A 21,021-nucleotide genomic window follows, 5' to 3' on the forward strand; every position below is an offset into this window, starting at 1 on the left:
ACAGAAAAGAGAAAAGGTTATATCTTTACTGGATAAATATATATACATTTAATTTACTCAATTAAGTCTTGAATTTTGATGAACTTATGAAGAAGAAAGCTACCTACAAAAGAATGCTATACCGATATTAGGTAAGAGAACAAAAATCTCATATTCGATTCACACTCTAAACTGTTTAAATGGAGAAGCTTTCCCGAAGAATAAACCCCGAAAAAACCATCTAAACTGGTTTAGAGTTTACAAACCTGTAAAAAAATAATAGTAAGTACATGAAAATCAACAACAGCAGATGAACTAGGAGAAGAAAACATACATCATGAATGCGTTTTTTCTTCTTCTCAAAAGGTTGAATCTGTAATAAGATTATGTTGCTCTTTTTTCTAAGATCAATCCATGTTTTCAGCAAGGAAAATAAATAAAAACTCCAAGCTTTATTTATGGCCTGCAATGATTAGGGATCATCATAATGAATTAAACATACAATTCCGAGAGCTTTAAAGAAACGGATCTACGACGGGGTGGCATACCTAATAATCATCAGTTGAACCGAAAGGATCACCAATTTTGTCTAAGCAGACTTCATATTTGAATCCATGGGATCTAGAAGCAGAGTGCTATGAAGGTCCTTTCCTGAGATTTGCTTCTGGTTTTTCGTGTTTATGGATTCTATCAAACATGAAGATTATTCTTTCATCAATTGTCACAACTCACAAGCAATTCCTATTTCATTTAGATTAGTATAACGGATTTTACCTAATTTTTGTTGTATCAGAGCAGCACAATCGGACACACTGTTTTTCTGTGCAAAAGAAAGTATACTCTGGTACATTCCAACTGAAGGTTGAATTCCTGCATCTTCCATCCATTGCAGAACCTAAAAAATATTCTTGTTTTAATTATTCATTCACAAACAAATGTGGTAAGTTTTGTTTACCTCAACATATTTCCTCGAATGTCCAGTAGCCAAAAGGTTCCTCAACACAACAGAATAAGTGGAGAAGTTGATTTCTGCACCACCTGCCGCTACCATCTTGTAGAACAACTAACAAGTGTGACAAAAAAGAGCAAGAAAAGAAAAACGTCTTCAACACCAGAAATTGAATATTAGCAGGCAACAGATGTTGTTTCAATAGTACCTTCATCATTGTTTCGATCTTGCCTGATTTTCCAATGAAAAGCAGAAGATGATTCAGAAGTCCTACTGACATGTTTGGAAGTGAAGGTTCAATCATTTTAATCAGATCCAATGTTGTCTTCCAATCCCTCGATCTTCAAAAGAAAAAGAAAAAAACTAAGATTTTTCAAAACTTTTCAAAGAAAGGACACGTTATCTTCAAATAAAAGATCACAGATAGATAGTTACATGCTACAGGCTGATATCATTTCAAATAATACAGCATCACAGAAGGGAATTTCCTTGTTTTTCATATACTTTGCTAGAGTTATCACTTTCAGTGGCTGGCTTCCTTTATTAAAAGTTCTCATCAAAGCAGAACAAGCTACTGAATCTAGCTGAATTCCGTTCCTTTCCATCTCTTCACACAGTGCTGATGCTTTTTCCCAACTATCTAAGAACCAACATATATCCAAAAATGAATTTGACGAAAATAAACTTCATTTTGTCTTTTGAAATTTTCCATAAAACTAACCCGCAAGACCATAGGCGTGTATCATTGTGGTATATGTAACAATATCAGGCGAGCAACCCTCCTCTGTCTTCATCTTATCAAACATAGATTCAGCTTCTGTGAGTCGACCCTAAAAAAGAAGATGAGTTAAGATTCCAATTCATCATTGTTAACTGTAAACTGAAGGAAAAAAACTTGCCTGGTTGCTGTAGGCACATATAACAGATGAATAAACTTCCTTGGATAAAGGAATTCCTAAATCCCTCATTTCCCCAAAAAAATCAAGGGCTTCTTTATGCATTGACATCTTCGAGCAACCACTAATGAGAGCATTAAAAGTGACAGAATCCGGTTTCACCTTTTTCTTCATCGATCGATACAAATCGATGGCTTTCTCATACTCACCAACATTCATGTAACTCCCAATAGCAGAATTATAAGCAACGGTATTCAACTGAATCCCTCGTGATTCAGCAGCTGAAAGAATCGAATCAATCTTAACCTTTTGTCTAGAACGGCCACAGGCAGCCAAGAGTGTACAAACTGAGACAACATTAGGCTGTATGCCATTTTGTTCCATCTCCCACAAAACTTCGACACCTTCAGAAATAAAACCATTAGACGCGTATGCATCGATCAGTGCATTGTAAGTCACCACATTGGCCTTACAGTTACTTTGTCTAATAAGATCAAATATTTCTCGGGCCTTCCTAGGTTGCTTTGATCTTCCATAAGCATTGAGTAAAGATGTATAGGATACTATATCAGGATGAAATCCATTCTGTTTAATCTCATTAAAAACAGAAAGAGCCTCTTTACTCATTCCATGTGAAGCATATGCACCAATCAAGGAATTATAAGTAATAGTATTCGGTTTCATTCCTTCTCCAAGCATGGTATTGAAAACCGCCTTGCAATTCTCCAACTGACCGGAAATCGAATACAAATGGATAATGCTAGTGAATGTTACAACATCAGGAACAGACTCTGATCTCTTCTCCCTCATTGAATTGAAAATATCCACAGCTTCCGAATACTTTCCAAGCTTCGACAGACAATGAATGACAATGTTTAAGGTTGTAGTGTTTGGGCGAATTCCAGTTCCTTTCATTAGTTCAAAATAAGACAATGCTTTCCAATATTCCCCTCCAGTTTTATAAGCAGAAAGAATAATATTGTGCGTGACGAGATCTGGACCAACACCATTTTCTGTCATTTTCTTGGAAACCTTTAACGCCTCTTTCCAATTTCCACTTGATCCACAAGCATTGATCAAATTGTTATAAGTCGTCCTACTAGGAGGAATCTGCAGATACATATCTTACTGAATGATTGTAAGAAAACAATGTTAAAAGGAAGTCTCGAGACAAGAACAGGTACCCACAGCTGCGCGTAGCATATCTTCCATGATATTCATCGCCCATCGCCATTGGCCTGCACGACCATGTGCATGAATGAGAGCGTTATAGGTTTCAGCATCAGGTTTACACCTAACAATGAAATTAAAAAAGTTCAAATAAGAGAAAACAATGATGCTAATGGAAAAATAGTACCTCCATTCTTGCATCTCAAAAAACAAACCACGAGCCTCGTCTGATCGATTATGCCTTGAATGCAATCTGATCATCATGTTATAGATATCAGTTCGAGCACAGTAGTTCTTCTGCAACTTCATCCAACGGAAAACATGATTGCTGTGTTCGATTGATCCTGATTGAGCTAATTCCTAAGTCAATAAATAAACCATATACATAATTAATAACGCAATTTATGAATGTAGAGAGGAATTGAGTCTAACCTTAATAAGAACGGGGAAATTCTTTCTGGAAAATCGTCCAATCCAGTGATTGAGAACTCCATCTATGTCTTCCCATTTCTGAAGCTCTAAAATCTTTTGAACTACTTCGCTTATCGCCCAGTCTTTCTGGAAACGATCGTTGCTTACCTTAAGTTTATAGCGTCTCTGTAAATCATCCTTTCTGAGGCCGCTCACTTGAACAGTTACTCGGTGATGGCCACTGTCGTAGTCTACGACACCAACCTTCTTCTCTTTCCAGGCTTCGTCATTCTTAGTTTTGTCGCACACTATAAGTGAGATTCTCCGACGGTATCGGTTCCCGGAAAGGTTTGTTGGGTAGAGTGTGTCGGTTTTACTTGTGGAATTGAGAAATTGCGAATGCAGCGACTGTAAACTCGCCATGGATGGCTAGAGAAAGAAGGGTGCGGAGATGGAGGAACTCAAAAGATAAAAATATGAAGACGATGAAGCCAATCTTTCATTATTATTATTTTTTTAATAGAATTATTATTTTTTTAATAGAATTATTATTTATTATTTTTTTTTATTTTTTAGAACAGGGTTACTACTCCTCGCTTAACTAGACTCAAAATTCCTCCTTAGGAATCCGCTTAACTAGGCGCAAAATGTCTGACGGGTTCGAACCCAGATGTCAGTGAAGACCTCAGTGATGTCGAGTCGAAGATAACAGTAAGGTCCTCTAAAATGAAAATCGAGCGAGGATAATATGAATTTGTAGCAGTTTAAAATGAAAATCAAACTCTAAAATTTTAATCTTTTTTCACTTTCTAAGAAAAAATAAAATTATACAGTGTACAAATTTTAATTTAGAAAAAGAAAATCCATTTTCCATACATCTCTTGTAACCTTTTGGAGTTAGTGGAGAGTGAATTAAGAATAACCAATAATATCAAATATATTTAAAGAAATCTAAACATCCATTGAATTAAACAGAAAAATATGAGCTTTGAGAGCCTAAGCCACTAAGTTGGTAGGGTTGCACAAACAATCGCCCCATCCGTCTAATTCATAGCATTATCCTCCTGAGACTGGTTCAACTGCGGACGGGACCAAGCGTCCTTCAGGCTCGTTTGGGACCTTTATCTCCCTCTGAAAGATCTCGGAGATCACTCTAACTTTTTCATTGTTTTGGGCTTCTTTCTTACAAGGATGTCCTCGATTGGGACCTTTATCGTCCTTCTGGAAGATCTCACTTGTTTTGGGCTTCTTTCTTACAAAGGAAGCCCTCAATTGGGACCTCATCACCCTTCTTGAAAATCTCCGAGCTGGTTCAGTTTTTTACTTTAGTTTCTGCCTTGTTCAGTTTTTTACTTTAGTTTCTGCCTTGTTTCGGGCTTCTCTCTTACGTGAAAGCAAACATATGATATAAAAATGTCTCAATACATAAACTGATGATGAATGTCTCATCATTCTCTGCAAATCAACAAGAAAATGAACTAGTTCTTAAATCTAAATCACGCAGCACACTAATAAGACCTTTCCAACAACTAGCTAGAGTCTGTGTGTGATTTAAGGGGTCCTGCAATCCACAACCATCTTGCATAAACACACATCATTTCAATCTTCCAGATTTTACAATTTTTTATATGAAAATAAGTTTGTATTTCAAATCAGGGGAGCTGCAATTCTTTTTCATTTTCTATAACTAAAGAATAGCAGTAGCATCAAAGCAACCAAATTAAGATAACTTGTTCCATAACATATGAAACATTTCTAACTTTGACCTTTTTTTGAACACCAAGGCTGCAAGCTTCAAGAAATCAGAATGAAAAGGAAGCAACCTGGATCATCATCAGGCCCTGTTTCTTCAACAACCATGTACAAATTGAAGACAGCAATTCAAGATCAATCAGTCATCCTCTCCACTTTCATCGCTAAAATAGCTAGTTTTCTTCTTCTTCATCTTACTACTACTATCTTTTTTCTTAGATAACCCTTCTTTCTCTTGCACCAACAGCCTTTGATCAGCACCTGTATCCACCACTGATGCCCAATTATCATCATCAAACCCTACCCCTCCATCCCCATCATCATCATCATCACCATTTTCATCCTCCTCCACCGCTCTATTCCGGGTCAAACTTCTTCTCCCTCCTCCTCCACCACCATCACCATGCTTTGATCGCTTAGAGGGTTCCGGGCGTTCTCTAGGACCAAATTGATTACGTGGGCATTCATAAGACAAATGTCCAGATTCTCCACACTCGTAACATCTAGTCTTATCCTTATACACTTTCCTGCGAATGAATTCGGAAGCGCGGCCGTTGTCCGTAGCTATGGAAGCGGTTAGGGTTCGACCATTGAGGAGCTTTCCATGAATTCCCTGGACGGCGGCGACGGCGTCTTCTCGGGATACAAAGAGAACAAAAGCGACGCCGCGGCTCTGTCGAGTGTTGCGATCCTTAAGGGCGGTGACCTTAGCAACACGACCGAAGGTGGAGAAGATAGTGAAAATGTCGGAGTTTGTGAGGTTGAAATCGAGGTTGCTTACATAGACGGTGGATTTGGAAGGCGCGAGACCTCCACTACCTCCATTGATAGAAGAATTGGTTGTTTGAGAGGTGGAGGAATGAGGCGGCGGTGGTTGCGGCGGCGGGACGGTGGAATAACGGTAGTAGAACGTATCGTCTTCATCGCTATCGCTTCGACCACCCATTTCGATCTCCAATTTTGCCAAATCGAAAAAACCCTAATTTAACAAATGAAATTTGTTTTTCTTTCTATAAATGTGATTTAAGATTATTTTCAAATTGTTAATTAAAATAAAATAGCTTTATTTTACTTTTATAACACTATTAAATATTATTAAATAAAAAAATACTTATTTCATACCTTAAAAAGGAAGATTATTTATTTATTCACTTCTTAATGATAAAAATATTTTTTTTTTTAAATATGTGTTAACAATTTCAAATACAAATAATTTATTAATTTTTTGTATTTATAAATAAATAAAATATTTATATAACTAATTTAATTATTAAATTTTAGAGAGTTTATAATCAAAATTCTTAATTCCTTAAAATTAAATAATTAAATTAGTAATATAAATTATTTATTTAATTATTTTTAAATGTTATGTAAATAATAAGATAAAATTTGATTTTAGATGACTTCATCACAAAAAGTAAAATTGTGAGATTTAATGAAAATTTTTAAAATTTGAATTGATACCAAATAAAGAAACTTAATTTGACAATTAGGTCATTAATTTTAAAAATTAACACTATTTTTTACCCATTTTAATTAAAGCATTTTTAATGTAAATTAAACTAATAATTTTTTTATCTCTTAAACACAATTTTTATAACTTGATTAATCATAAATTCCTAGTGGGTTAGTGTTTAAATTTATATTATAGTAATTATTATTATCTTAAAGATAAGAATAAAATGGTTGTTTAACCTAACAAAACTGTTGTAAAAAATAAATTAAAGTTTAAACACAATTATTTACAAATAATCAGTTGATTACTGAAATAACCAAATCAAATAATTTAATAGTACACAGTTTACAATTACAAAAGCAAAATTGTTTACATAATAAATGTTACTATTAACATTTTATTCTTCTTTCAAATCCTGGTGTAGTCAAGCTTATCAGACTGCAATAATATCAAAAGACCAAAATATAAATAACAATTCAATAGCTAAATATATCTTTTTAATTTTATTGTTTTTTTTGTTTTCAGACCTTGATTAACATGTCTGTGGGAAGCCAAGCCGGGGCAGTTGGAATACCTACCCAAGATATCTGCATTCAATCATTCATTCATTGTTTAAATCAAACTAAAAAAACCAACAACAGCTTAATTGAATTAATACTTACAAGTGCATATTCTCCAGTGTCGAAATTTCGAAGGTCAAGAATCTAAACAACAATATTGTTAATGAAAATGAGAAAGAAAACAGGTTATAAACTGTTGTGTTTATTTGACATACCTCACCACGATCTTCATATATGTAATCCAAGCCTTTGAAGTAAATTGGATGCCCGACAGATAAGTACTGACCACATGACCAGGTATAAACATTTTCAATGCATATTCAATTAAGTAATGACATGAAATATTGAATGCTTACATTAATGCTATTAAGGTACTTCTCCTTGTCTACTCTCACTATTTGACCTTTCTTCACTACAGATACAAAGATTAATATTAAGTCAATTTGGCTGGAACTTGGGGTAACAAATGAATAATTAATCAGTAAACTAAACTCGAGTAAACTGGTTTTCTCGGCAGCTTAGGAGGGGATGCTGGGGGCTGTGGATTCGTCTTAGCAGCAGCAGGAGGAGGAGGAGCAGCGTTCTCTCCTTCCGATTGAACAGCAGCTCTGATTACAATAGAATGAGTCGGCTTTATTCTAATTTGAACATATGTTGTTGTTAATGTCCTTGATGGTGAGAAAACTGCAGACAAGGCCATGGCTGACTCTCTGTATCTCTTTCTGTGTTTAGTTGTTGTTGTGTTAAAGATGATGTTGTTGGATAAGGTCCCTACCCTAAACTTGTCTTTCTTATCCAACCAAAATGTGAGAGGCTCAAATTTCATTTTATAATTATATTCAATATATATATTTTTAAAATAAATTTACTCAAATGATTTAATTTTAGTAATAGAAGAAAAAGATTCTCACTCACATCCCCTAATAACATTATAAAGGTACAAAATAGGTCATTGAGCTTGTGCAAAAATATAGAGAGCAATAACAACTTATAACTACTACTACTACACTACTAGCCATTTCATTTCATTTCATTCCCTGATTCTGCTGCCGGAGTAAGTATTGCCTTCTTTGATGATGATGATGCGTTATAAGTTGTTGTTGACCAAGATCCCCCATTCGACCCGGCTAATGCCATTATTATATCAGCCTGAAAAGTGAAAACACATATATATATCATGTGATCAAACAAAATAAAACAAATTAAAACTAGTGTCTTCAGTAGAAAGAACCGAAGAACCTTATGTGGGTGAACATCGTCAAAAACATGGGCTTCACCGCCATAAAAGATAGTCATCTGCCCACTAACTGGATGTTGATGTTGTTGTTGACTGACAACCCGATGCATGCACGAAAAATACATTTATATAAAAGAAAATTTGACGGGAAATATATTAGAATAATAATAATATTCACCTAGTGCTGGTAGTAGGAACAGAGGAATTGGCTGCTTCCGGTTCAGAAGTGTTAGACTTGTGCTGCAGCTGCTTACTCGCCCCCACCCCCATCAGAAGAAACTGAGACCCTTTAATCCCAGTCCTTGATCCTTCATCAGGAGTAGTACTGATAACTGAAGGTTGACATCCAAGAGATGTAATTTGGCCCATCACATGAGGATGATGGCCGATATTCAAGCTTCGATTGCCAGCCAGTGGTGGTGCCTGTAAAACAACCGATGGCCCAGCAGACCTCCATGGATGATGATGATGATGCATACCCGAGAAGAATGGCTCGTCAAGTGTCTGTCTAGGCCACTCACCTCCTCCTCCTGTTCGTCTTAGCATCTGAATTTTGAACAATACTCTAGTAAAATCAGTGAAAAAACAAAATTTCAAATAAATAAATTATCCACCTTGATCAAATGAGAACTATCAACGGAGTCTAGTCCTCCTCTTTGCTGAAATCCGTCTCCAGAAGAGGTGATAAAACCCGAGTCTGAATTACTTCGCTTATTTCTCACAAACCGCTTGCTAATATCATGCCCCAAAGGATCACTCCTCAAACCGTAGAATGGGACTCCTTCAAAATGATTTGAGACTTGTCCTTCTATTCATACAACAAACATAATTCAAACTTTACTTCTCTAATAATCACAAACATCTAAACAACCAATTATCCATTTCCCATCATCAGATAAAACAGAGTAAAATCTACCTTAGACGGACTATAGATCTAATTAAGGCCTTGTTTGATGTCGGTTATTTGAGATTAATTTTAAATAACCCATTATCCAATCAATACTCTATTCAACCAAAATACCCTCTATATTTAAAAAAAATTAATTTATAACCTACCCATTTAGCAAGATTTTCAATAACCTAATCAAATAATGTTATTTGGCAATAACCACTTGGCTATTCAAATAACCCTAGATCAAACAAGGCCTAAGATATTCCAAGAATGTCCAAATGATTGCAGAGCCGGCATTCCGACATAAATATATGGAGAGAGGGAGAGAGAGAGAGAAAGAGAACTACTCCATTGATTATCTCAGTTAAAGTACTCCATTATAGAAGCAACTAACACAACCCAATGACAAACATACTAAAAATGTACAAAATCAATTAATAACTGAAAAAAGCAGTGAAATAAACACTTACCGGAGGTAACAGAGACAAGACCACGGCCACCAGCGGAGAGAGAAGCTGAGGGAGATGCATCGGTAAACCTCCCGTCACCGCCAGTGGAAACTACAACTACCGCCGCTTTTGCCGGAGAAGGTGAGGCATCGGAGGCACATTTTCTCCCCAGAAAGTCATGAAAGATGGCCGGGTTCACTGCTTGTTTAGCGTTTTTGGCATTGTCCTTGCTCTGAGCCATCACCAACAGAAAAATGCCATAGTTTTTCTAGGGAGAGGATGCAAGAGAGTTTAGAGAGAGGAAAAAGAAGTACGAAAAAGGGTACACGATTTTCAGAAAAGATAAAAAGAACAAAACTTTCTCGTGCGAGAGACACAGAGGGTGAGAATTGCGTTGGAAGAGGAGAGCATTAAAAAGCAAAAGCTTCTCACTTTCACTCTCTTTCTTTCTTTCTCTCTCACTCACACAGTGTACTCTGCTGCTATACTGTTTACTAATTACAGTATGTGTGTAATTCTGGGTGTTCGTTTCTCCTGCCAATTTCTGTTCTAATTTGCTTCACCCAACAACGGAAATTGCTACCCATCAAATGGAGAAGACGGGAAGGACTGAGGACGAAGGATTTATTTCCATAGTTTAAGGAAATGGGAATCGTATTTAATTCTTTAACAATGTCATAAACCAAAAAGCATAAAAAAACATGTGGGTCTACACTCTACATCGTCTACAATGTACTCACATGTGACTTAGGCATTCATATCTTATGGTTACAGACTATTAGAGTGTCATTGGAGTTATTTTTAGTCTCTTATTTCACATCAAAGTAACTTCTATATTAACAATTGTATATAAAAAAATGTGATATAATTACACATTGGAAACATCATTTTCTCATCAGGGTGTGAATTCAGCTTTCAGATGACATTATGATGTTAATTTAGTCCATCCATATTTGGATCCAAATAAGCCTAGAAGAATACATCGGTGATAGAGTTGCTATTTTTCAGCAGGAAACTATGTATGATTGAGCTTTGTGAGGGCCCAAAAGCATTGTATTGGAGTGTTCTACAAACTATACAGATTTCACGATAATCTAAAGCTTGACAAGATGATGCACTAGACAGAACGAGACACGTATTTCTACTGTATACATAAATTCATGCGTGATTTCTATGCCAGACTAAAATCCAGGTACAAAAATTTTCACATGTTATTGTATGCAAGTCATTTAACTTTGAGTAACAATGATATTCGATAGCTGTGGAACTATGTAAATGGAAAGAAAAAAAACATTGAAAGATGTATTTAAGCAAAGGCAATAAAGTCCCTCTCATAATCATTCCATTGTTTACATTATTTTATATTGCACCAATAATAGTCTTTCATCACAATTTCTCAAATCATCAACCTAATCATTTGTCAAGCTTTACAATGGGGCCCATAGCATCAAAATAAAATCCAAAGAATTGACAAAAAAGGAACTTAGGTTTGGTTGAGCCTATAACACAATTGGAATAATACATTTAACTTGTTTCTTAAACTATATTGTGAGTAAAAGCAGAAGCGACATCAGCTAGCTCGCCTCTAAACAAGCTAATTATATAAATAGTATTCCAATTAGTCTGTTTGGAAATATATGGTTTATAAGAAAGTATGGAATGACTATATATTGATTTGTATCCATCAAGAATACAAGGGTAATTGGTAATTATAATTGTTAGCCCATCAAGAAGCTTATACAAGCAAGTATACTTGAACAGTTCATTAATTTGCAAACAAATATAAGTTAAACAAGTTGGAACTTCCCTTTTGTACCTGTGTTTGACCTGTTATCTTTCTCTTTTTGTGAAACCATGTCGAGTAGGGGACCTTGATCAAGACTTGGAAAAACAATTTCAATTCCCTAACCCCATAAGTGTCTGCTTCAAAAAAACTTATTTTAGACTCCAAGGTTCTTGTTGTCCTTCCTGCTTTCATACCAAAATACCATCTGTCATATTTGAATTAAACATACATGACAGAAGAATTGATGCCTCCTCATTTTCCCCCTTTTTTTCATATCAGGCGGACAAGAAAGGTGCATATAAACAAACAGGCTACATCAAGTTTGTTTGTTTTCAGGTGCTTAGATTTGTGAGCTTCTTTTATGATGAAAAAATATTTGTGTAAAATGAATCATCTTGCTGTTCTTCTAAGATGGGAAGATGATAGAGAATTTTTTCACAGGCGAGGGATGTTGGCTCTCATACCACTTGGTAAGTTTTTAAATGATTTAAGCAGGGTTTTGTAAAAGAAATCGGATATATTCAAAGAAAGAGATGAGAACGTAACAACCTAGCCCTTTAATGAGAAAACCATTGAGAAGTTCCATAGCCAAGAAGATTCTGATTCAATTCATATATATATTCAGGATCCTACAATCATCTCTTTACAAATTTCATTAATAAAAAAAACTAATTGTATCCCAAACTAACTTGTGTACTTTATTTATAACCTAACTAATACTTCACCCTCACTATTATAACACATTTTGCACAATACTCCTCTTTGGAATTGTCAACCTCACAATGAATCAAAAGCTAAATGACATTTATGCAAAATTTCAAATAGGCTGCTTAAATCTTTAATCATTTATAAACAAACAATCCCATCATGAGCAATATATATGAGCTTGAGCTTACCTCCCAAAACAAGTTGAGATTGCTAGGGTGTTTACAAAAGCGATTCTTTCCGTACTCATCATATGTATGGAAGAGCCAGGACAAGGAACTGATAACATGCTTATTGAAATTCAAAAAAGTTAACCAGCTTTTGATATCCTCTGCCGACTTCCTCGGGTAACAAATTCTCTTTCTTTGTGTGATTTTAGAATATCAGACATATGTTTAGCCTTTTGCAGTATACTTGTTTTCCTCTTAGCTGCTTCACTTCCGCACCTGCCATACATTCTTGCTGACATCATGGAATAAGGAACTGAATCCATCATATCACATAGTTTCTCTGCTATTTTATTCATTCCTTCAGCTTTTAGTTCATCAATCATTTCTGTAAACATAGGGTATAGAGGGATGATTCCTTTTTCTCTGATCTCTTTAAACTCCTGTATTGCATCTTCAAACCTATGCATTTTGCATAGGAAATGAATCAACGCGGTCCAAGAAGACAACCCCAACTCACATTCTCTAGCTCTCATTTCTTTCCTAACTTGTATAACGAGGTCAAGTCTCTCTTGTTCGCATAATAACCTTATCAGCAGATCACAAGTGACAGAATCTGGAATATATCCCAACTCAATCAGCTTGATATACAAGCTCATTGCCTCCTCAGTTTTCCCTAACCTTGAGAAGTGTCTAAAGAAGTAGTTATACGTCATAATAGTTGGCACAAAACCCCTATTGATCATCATCTTAACTATCTTATTAGCCCCAGGAACATCCCCAACCTTGCAAAAGCCCTTCACTAGAGAATCATAAGTGGAGTTAGAGGGACCTGAATCAGAAACCAAAAGTCGATCAAGCATTCCTAATGCCTCCTTAAGTCTTCCTTCTTTTGCTAATCCATTGATAACTGCATTATATGCAATTGCATTTGGTTTTAGTCCCTCCCTTTGCATCTCACCCAGAAAATTCAGTGCTACGTTAACTTGATCCACGTGGCAATATCCATTTACAAGGGTACCATAGGCTAACACACTATGCTTCAGGTTTTCCTTTTTCATCTTCTCCCATAGTTTTTCAACACATTCAATATCTTTTAATAGGAACCATCCATGCAAAAGTATACTATAAATTCGAACAGGTAAACCACAATTAAGACCAAGTTCTCTTCTTTGCTCAAAATACTGTGATGCAACATGAACATATCCTTTCTTACACAATGACTCCACAAGTGTCACAAATAAATCATCTTCCAAAACTGCATCATGAGTTAGCATGGAGGTACATGCAAATTCAAACGTTCGAATTGCAAAGAATGGACTACCTGCAAACAGTTTGCCAAAGTAATGCATTTAAATGAGAAAAATAATCAAAATTTCACACAAGTAATTTATAATCTAGCTTCAATTATATTTCCTCCTTAAATTTCATCAAAATTGTAACAAAAAAACATTGACCGGTTATGAATTCGTATCTTGAAATATGTATCAAAGTAAAGGACATTATCATCATACAGGAAATTATTCAACAAAATTGGCAACATAGAATACCTGTCCTAGCATACTGTCTTATAAGAATGACATAAACATCCATATATGGCCCTTCAATCTTCCTTTTGAGTCTAGAGAATATAAGACACCAAGCCATCTCAAACTGTCTTGAATTAACGAGAACATTGACCATCGAATTGAAGACACTGACCGAGTCGCAATATCCAGGTTTTCTCTCTGCCCACAGAAAGAGATTCAGCAGCCGATCGCAATACTTGGTCCCGAAATTATCGAAAGCTTGTTGTAATAAAGATGGAGTTGGTCCTATTCCGGTTCCATCCAAAGCCAGTTCAAGAGCTCGGCCGGACGTAACGAGAGAGTTTGAAACAAGGTCAGAAATGGCGGTGAAATCGTTGTGGATGAAATTAGAGTTAGGGTTAAGTTTAAGCGGAATTAGGGAAGTTTCCGCATTGGAATCTGGCGGCGGTGGCAACGAGGAAACCGGCGAAGTGTGAAAGAAAAGTCTAGTTATGTGATAAAATGATCGGCAATTTGAGAACAACTTATCATTCGTCCATACAGTGGGAACGGATAAAGAGCTGATGCCGCCACAATAACGTTTGAGAAGAGAGTTCATCAGTTCTGCCATTTCCGCCAATAGAGAAGAAGAAGGAGGGAAGAAGAGTTGCTTTACTTTAGGACTTTTATATGGAGGGATCAAATTAGTAAATGTTTTCTTAATTGAATTTTGAACTTTATTTATAAATAACGAATGGATTTTTTTATTAAATTAAGTTAAGGGTTATATATTTAAATTAATTAATTAATAAATAATATAAAAATAACATTTAAAAAATTAAAAATAAGTAATTGATTATTTATCACATCCTGGTAAATAAAAAATTTAATGAAAAATATTCAATAATAATACAGTTTATCGAGGGTCATTCAGAAAAATGAACTTAACAAGTTGAGGTTGAACAAGTTGAACGAAGCAATGAAATAATGTTTGAATAATTTTTATCAAATATTCTGAGCGATAGTTAAAATTATCTTGGTCGAACGTTGGTAAATATCGTTAGAAAAATCATGTCAAATGATAATGGATCATTAACGTATATAACTAAAATATTAAAAAACTCAAATTATTATAGGTGTGCACATCTAAGAAACCTTCGCATATATATCAGTTTTATCGTGTCTTTATTGAAAAAGAAAAAGAAAAATAACTCTAAATTCGATTATTTTGTTTAATTTGGTGACGTGAGAAATGTCATCAATACAATTACAATTCATCAATGATTAAAAGTATTATTCGGATTATAAAAATTCAAAATGAAAAATCTGATCCAACTAAACTATATGTCCAACCAAACACAACACCAACTCTCGAATACTTATTAAAGAGGCTAACAAGAAATTACTCTACAACTTCTTAAAAAAAATAAAAAATAAATAAAAAAAAATTTAAGAGGAAAGTTTAATCATATTTGAAAATTTATATTTTAATTTTTTTAATAATATATATTAATAAATTTAATAATATTTGTTCGATAAAATTCAATTTCATTTATTTTCAAACATTACCAATATATAAAATAAATAGTAAAAATAAAAAATATTAATTCCATATCATGAATGATGTTTAGAATAATATTATATATTATTTTTTACAATTACCTTCAATAGTTAAAATGTTTTATTTCAATTGTTTATTATTAATATTTTTTAAAATGTTAGTTTATAAGAAAACTTTTACAGTAAATTTTACTTTCATTTTGTTTACATGGATTTGTTAGTGTATTACTTACTAACAAGACTTCATAATTATCAATATATTTTAGTATGACAGATATTATCAAAGAGAATAAAAAATAAAATAATGAATCTCTCCTCCGTTAAGATTGATAATGATGATTAAAGTAGTAACATATACAATAAAGCATATTCTTATTTGACGCCAAGAAGCAATAGTGGGAAGAACAACCAGCTTGCTAATCACACACCCAAACACGCGGTCTCTCTCTTTCTGTCTAAGAAAGCTGCTGAAATTGACGGAAACTTCATCTTGATTGTGGTTTAGTTACTATCTCCATCACCTCTAATGCTGTAATCAGCACCGGTCAGTAATTTCTACAACCAATTCCTATCATTAGTTGTTCAGGACACCGATGCTGTAATTCTGGATGTTTATTTCTTCAAATTATCCAATCCTTATGTTGATTTTGTTATCTGACTGCTTCTTCACTCTAATTGCAACTCATTTTGAAGTTCTGTAGCTCATGGAGATAGTCAACGTCAATTCTAGGGCTCTTTTTCTTGTTCGATTGAAATTTTGCTTAATCTTTTTTCAATCTGGGTTAAAATTGACTTGATTGGATACTGGAATCTTCTGATTTTCTCCCCTTTTAAGTTTAATTATCTCTTCAATTCGGATTTTTATCATTTTTTGTACAGTTTTTTTTAGCTATAGAGGTTGACCCAACTCCCCAAGTACATTTAAACATACACCTATATGTACTTAAGCTAGGTTTGATGATTCTAGTTCATGGGTACTGTTCAATGAATTTTTGTTCCATTAATGGGTATACATGCATATTTCAGTTTGTATCCTTGTATAGATATTCTTGTTGAGTTACCATCATGGGTAACAGTATTGTTAAGCCATCAATATTCCCTCTTTGTGACCCTCATTTGTACCTCATCAAATAAACGCCAGGGAGACTATTTGGAAGCATTTTTTTAAGCTTTAAATGTGTATATAGCTAATTTTGAGTACCTTTGTATCTCTTGTATTCAAAGTTAAACTTCATGGAACATGGAGTTCAATCTGTTAAGTGATGTTTACAACAATAGAGGCAAGTTAATTCTTCTATCCTGGGAAAATGACAGACTGATGGATTTAGTTCGAAACAGTAAAGAGAATACACTTATGATTGAGTGATATTGCTTATGTTTATTCTCTAGAATGGCAATAGGCCACTACTCTATACCTTGATATATGATTGGGAGCTTCGCTGTAGGAACTGTATTATTTTTTGTTTGTGCATAATCCCTTCTAACTCGAGGAAAAAATGAAATAATGAAGCTCATTTTCACAGGTACGAAGCCGTATGCTAGTACATCCTCTACTTTTAGAGAACCTAGGTAATACTGGTACTGTAGTTCAAGTAGGCAATGATATTGCTCGCATTCATGGTCTTGATGAAGTATTCTTGTCCCTAGGTTGCCATGTGAGAATCATATTGAGGATTCTCATTCGTAATGGAGCGGGTTGGAAGCCATGTGATTGACATAAGGAGTGGTGCTGATGCATCTTCATCTGGTTCATTGAATGATTCTAATGTGCTAGACAGACAACTGCAGGCAGATCGGCCTTCTACTATTGTCACTTCGGCTGCATCTCAACCTGCGGGTTCATCTTCCAATGAATCAAACTCCAGGATTTCATCATCCGCTAGGAGGGGAAATGCACATAACCGTCGACGAAGAAGACCACTAAACTCTACATTATGGATATCAGTTGAATTAGTGTTAACTATTGGCCAGATAACTGCAGCTATTGTTGTTTTATCTTTGTCCAGACATGAACATTCTCGTGCTCCTTTGTTTTCATGGATTGTTGGTTATGCATTTGGATGCATGGCAACGCTTCCCCTTCTTTATCGACGATACAGGCACCGGAACCCAGCAACAGACCAAGATTCATCCCAGGCTCGGCAAAATTCTCCAACGAATAATCCTCCTATTGTCACTACTTTTTCATCTATTTCAACTACAAGGATTTCGGAGCTAGAAGATCGCTCATCTACTATTACAACCAACCGGGGAACTTCTAGGTATGAATTGTGTGCTGCAAAATGGATTGTGTTTCTCCTGTATACACATTCCATGATTATTTCTATATATAGCAACTTTTGATTATCAGCGCGTACTTATCTAGATGGCAACTGGCTTAGTCGATTGTCATTGTGATTATCTCAAGGAGCATATTGGCTAGGGTATCATGATAGAATTGACTCCTCAAATTGGAAAGCTGAAAATATACCTACAGAATTGGCTATAGCACTCTAAACCTAGCACATTCCTTTCAGTCCATCTAGTTATTTAAAATTTGTCATTTTTATTGCAGCTTCCCCCTGATACGACTTGCCATATATGAATATATGCTTAATGGGGGTTGCATAACCAAATGCCTACAATGGGATAATCTATTGAAGCATGCAAGCTACTTCTCCATGTTTATTGACCATCTCCTTAGTAACCAACACGTATATGTATTTATGTTCAATCAATTAATTGAACTGTATGTGTCCACTGGCTTGATCTTAGTAATTGAATATCTGTTTGTGGATAAAGAATTAATCTCTTCCATGGTTATGAGGCAATGGTATCTATTAAAACCATAATTGGGAAAGTATTCTAAACCTTGTTCAGGAGATTGGTTAGTCCTTGGGAAAGTTTTTATCATTTGAAAAGGTCATCTTGTATTAAAAGGATTTAAAAGGAGTTATGAACGCGAGGTGTGATTACAGAAATGAAAATAAATGGAAGACAATAACAAAGATAAATGTGTTAGATTCTATCAAAACAGAGTAGTCTCATCCTGTGCAAACTCCTTTTTTTGATTGAGGCAAATGTGTGGAGAAAGAAACCCTTGATCCTCTCAATGTTAAAGTTTTTATTAATAAAGTTGTCGTGAATTGTGATCTGTCTCTATGTTTCTGCAAATTATCTTGGAGTGCTAGTTGATTAATCACGGTAGCTTTTTATATATATGGAGTCTTAATTTCTTTGCGAGCGACTTCTAAATTTCTTTGTGAACTTAAAGAATTGTTACAGTACTTCAGAGAACTGAGAGGGTGATCTGATTGATTAAAGAATTTCAGTCTTTTGAAAGCTTTCTATTGTGTTCTTTGTTTTCTTGTAATTATTGCTTTTTGTTGTAAAAGGATATGGTTTAGTAGGCTTGAAATGTTTCAACTTTTCTGCATATTAATATCAGGGCTACTCTTGGAAAAGTATATGAACATAAAGAACCTCCTTTCTGCAATTAATATGCTACATGAAGTCTCTCATATTTGTTTTCCACATGTATTAAACTAACTTCATAAGGCAAACTGGACTTGGTTGCTCTGATGTGTCACTTTGGTCAAAGCTTTTATGGAACACATTTTTGTGCCAACTTTTTTTTTCAGATCTAAAATGTCTATATGATTGCAAAAAAAAATCACATTGATCTAAAAAATTATTTTTGGATAATGATCATTGAGAAAAAAATCATACTATAGTTTGAGTCACGACCCAAAACATAGTTTGATCATCATGATCTAAAAAAATTTCAGAAAATCACTGTCAATTTGAACTTGGGATGTTTTTTCATCGAGATCGTGATTGTGACAAAAGACTAGTTTCCAAATAGACTTATTATAAGGACATATTTGACTTGCAGACTGAAAGCATTTATGGAATACTACAAGACGGCTGTAGATTGCTTCTTTGCTGTGTGGTTTGTTGTTGGCAATGTTTGGATCTTTGGTGGTCACTCTTCTCCATCGGAAGCTCCTAATATGTACAGGTCACACTTTGTTTTCCACCATCTATAATATTTTCCTCATTCTTGGGGGCCTTGTCTAACTCTAAGTCATGCATACATGTATGCCTTAAATATTGCAGGCTATGTCTAGTTTTTCTGGCTTTTAGCTGTATAGGCTATGCAATGCCTTTTATTATCTGTGTCACAATCTGCTGCTGTCTTCCTTGTGCAATTTCGATTCTGGGATTTAGAGAGGATTCAACTCAAAATAGAGGGGCCACGTCGGAATCTATAAATTCTCTGCCAACATATAAGTTCAAGGTAAAGAAAGGGAAAAACAGTAGTGGCAGAGAAATAAACTTAAGTGTGGCTGAAGGTGGAGTTATTGCTGCTGGAACTGACAAGGAACGTGCCATAACAGGGGAAGATGCTGTAAGCTCGTAACTTTATTCTTATAATAGCCCAATAATTTGAACCGAAATAGCGTTAATGAGTTGAAATGGAATGAAAAATGAGAGTTTTTTGTGTTGATTGTTGTCGGTCAGGTTTGCTGCATTTGCTTGGCAAAGTATGGTCATAATGATGAATTGAGGGAGCTAGGATGCAATCATTTATTTCATAAAGAATGTGTAGACAAGTGGTTAAAGATGAATGCACTTTGCCCGTTATGTAAAGCCGAGGTTGGTGAAACCGTTTTGGATGCTGTTGTGGCTGTAACCGCTAGCCTCAGAAACTGATCGATGTTGGAAAACTCATATCAACTTGTGACCCACGTGAGCTGACACGTCATCCATCCGCCTTTTTCTGGTCTCGAAGAAATATCATAGGGAGATATTAAAAAAAAAAACATAATTTGTATATGATATTGCTTGCTTGCTTATTTGTCTGCTGTGAGAGTAGTAGATTAATCAGTCTTGTTGTAGTGAAGATGTATGTTTGTTTGTCTGTATGTCTGTTTGTCAGTAGAACAGGTTAAGAATGATTAAAGAAAGGAAGAATATAAAAGGAATCTAATATTGATTTGGAGTAAATCACACATCATTTCTCCCTGTTTATCTGTTGTTGTTTTTTTATTTTTTATTCTATGTTATTTGGTATAATATAATATAAACTTTCAGGATTTTTAGGTTATAACTAAATGTTTATTCAAATTATATTTTAGTTAGAAGAAATTATTTTTAAGTAACTTTATTGAAATATTGCATATTTGAAAACACAAGGGTTTGAATATGAAATTTGAATGAGAAATCTAAACATATTTTTTGAATTTATTTTAATAATGTTTGGTAAAAACTAAAAACATTGTTCATGAGTAAGAATATCATTTTAATTTTTACAATGTACATAATAGAGTACTAATTATATTTGGGATGAATAATGTTTATAATCTTATATATTTGCATAAACTACATGTGTTTATTATGATTTAATTGGCCTTATCTTTTATAAATGTTTATTTCTTAACTTATTTAATTTGTTATTTACTAAATAAAAATAAATAAAAAAATTATGTCACTAATTTAATTAAAAAAAATATAAAAAAAAAGTTTGATATGTTACTTTGTAAAAAATGTGCATTTTGATTT

The 21,021-nt window shown here is 34.5% G+C and overlaps 6 protein-coding genes across 7 annotated transcripts; 1 reads left to right on the forward strand and 5 right to left on the reverse strand.

Annotated features, from left to right (window-relative positions):
• Positions 1 to 8: 8 nt before the first annotated feature.
• Positions 9 to 3,869, reverse strand: LOC124945547 (pentatricopeptide repeat-containing protein At2g41720). The gene is made up of 12 exons (XM_047486001.1): positions 3,427 to 3,869; positions 3,182 to 3,354; positions 3,013 to 3,118; positions 1,828 to 2,934; positions 1,650 to 1,758; positions 1,364 to 1,568; positions 1,137 to 1,269; positions 935 to 1,042; positions 754 to 874; positions 528 to 666; positions 314 to 442; positions 9 to 245 (listed from the first exon to the last, which is right to left on the reverse strand). The coding sequence occupies exons 1-10, from the start codon at positions 3,826 to 3,828 to the stop codon at positions 569 to 571; spliced, it is 2,562 nt and encodes an 853-aa protein (XP_047341957.1). The 5' UTR covers positions 3,829 to 3,869; the 3' UTR covers positions 9 to 245; positions 314 to 442; positions 528 to 568.
• Positions 3,870 to 4,772: 903 nt separating this feature from the next.
• Positions 4,773 to 6,133, reverse strand: LOC124945533 (U11/U12 small nuclear ribonucleoprotein 31 kDa protein). Its single transcript, XM_047485987.1, has one exon. The coding sequence runs from the start codon at positions 6,101 to 6,103 to the stop codon at positions 5,297 to 5,299; it is 807 nt and encodes a 268-aa protein (XP_047341943.1). The 5' UTR covers positions 6,104 to 6,133; the 3' UTR covers positions 4,773 to 5,296.
• A 784-nt stretch (positions 6,134 to 6,917) lies between these two features.
• On the reverse strand, positions 6,918 to 7,936 carry LOC124945136 (NAD(P)H-quinone oxidoreductase subunit O, chloroplastic). The gene is made up of 6 exons (XM_047485518.1): positions 7,666 to 7,936; positions 7,530 to 7,585; positions 7,389 to 7,454; positions 7,276 to 7,317; positions 7,141 to 7,200; positions 6,918 to 7,051 (listed from the first exon to the last, which is right to left on the reverse strand). The coding sequence occupies exons 1-6, from the start codon at positions 7,871 to 7,873 to the stop codon at positions 7,022 to 7,024; spliced, it is 462 nt and encodes a 153-aa protein (XP_047341474.1). The 5' UTR covers positions 7,874 to 7,936; the 3' UTR covers positions 6,918 to 7,021.
• Positions 7,937 to 8,067: 131 nt separating this feature from the next.
• On the reverse strand, positions 8,068 to 12,566 carry LOC124945135 (protein TIFY 8). Of its 2 annotated transcripts, none has more exons than XM_047485517.1 (6): positions 12,434 to 12,566; positions 9,773 to 10,019; positions 9,025 to 9,218; positions 8,589 to 8,956; positions 8,413 to 8,503; positions 8,068 to 8,322 (listed from the first exon to the last, which is right to left on the reverse strand). In XM_047485517.1, exons 2-6 carry the CDS (start codon positions 9,990 to 9,992, stop codon positions 8,194 to 8,196), a joined length of 1,002 nt encoding a protein of 333 aa, XP_047341473.1. In that variant the 5' UTR covers positions 9,993 to 10,019; positions 12,434 to 12,566; the 3' UTR covers positions 8,068 to 8,193. The 2 variants fall into 2 exon arrangements, with proteins under 2 accessions (XP_047341473.1, XP_047341472.1); XM_047485516.1 differs by lacking the exon at positions 12,434 to 12,566 and adding an exon at positions 11,568 to 12,232.
• Positions 12,553 to 14,548, reverse strand: LOC124910064 (pentatricopeptide repeat-containing protein At5g11310, mitochondrial). Its single transcript, XM_047450688.1, has 2 exons — positions 13,960 to 14,548; positions 12,553 to 13,733 (listed from the first exon to the last, which is right to left on the reverse strand). The coding sequence occupies exons 1-2, from the start codon at positions 14,546 to 14,548 to the stop codon at positions 12,553 to 12,555; spliced, it is 1,770 nt and encodes a 589-aa protein (XP_047306644.1).
• Positions 14,549 to 15,858: 1,310 nt separating this feature from the next.
• On the forward strand, positions 15,859 to 20,499 carry LOC124945257 (E3 ubiquitin-protein ligase At1g12760). Its single transcript, XM_047485655.1, has 6 exons — positions 15,859 to 16,021; positions 17,001 to 17,046; positions 17,125 to 17,738; positions 19,352 to 19,477; positions 19,576 to 19,867; positions 19,981 to 20,499. The coding sequence occupies exons 3-6, from the start codon at positions 17,164 to 17,166 to the stop codon at positions 20,170 to 20,172; spliced, it is 1,185 nt and encodes a 394-aa protein (XP_047341611.1). The 5' UTR covers positions 15,859 to 16,021; positions 17,001 to 17,046; positions 17,125 to 17,163; the 3' UTR covers positions 20,173 to 20,499.
• Positions 20,500 to 21,021: the final 522 nt, after the last annotated feature.

This window comes from Impatiens glandulifera, chromosome 7 (genome assembly GCF_907164915.1).
Source record: "Impatiens glandulifera chromosome 7, dImpGla2.1, whole genome shotgun sequence".
NCBI lineage: Eukaryota > Viridiplantae > Streptophyta > Magnoliopsida > Ericales > Balsaminaceae > Impatiens > Impatiens glandulifera.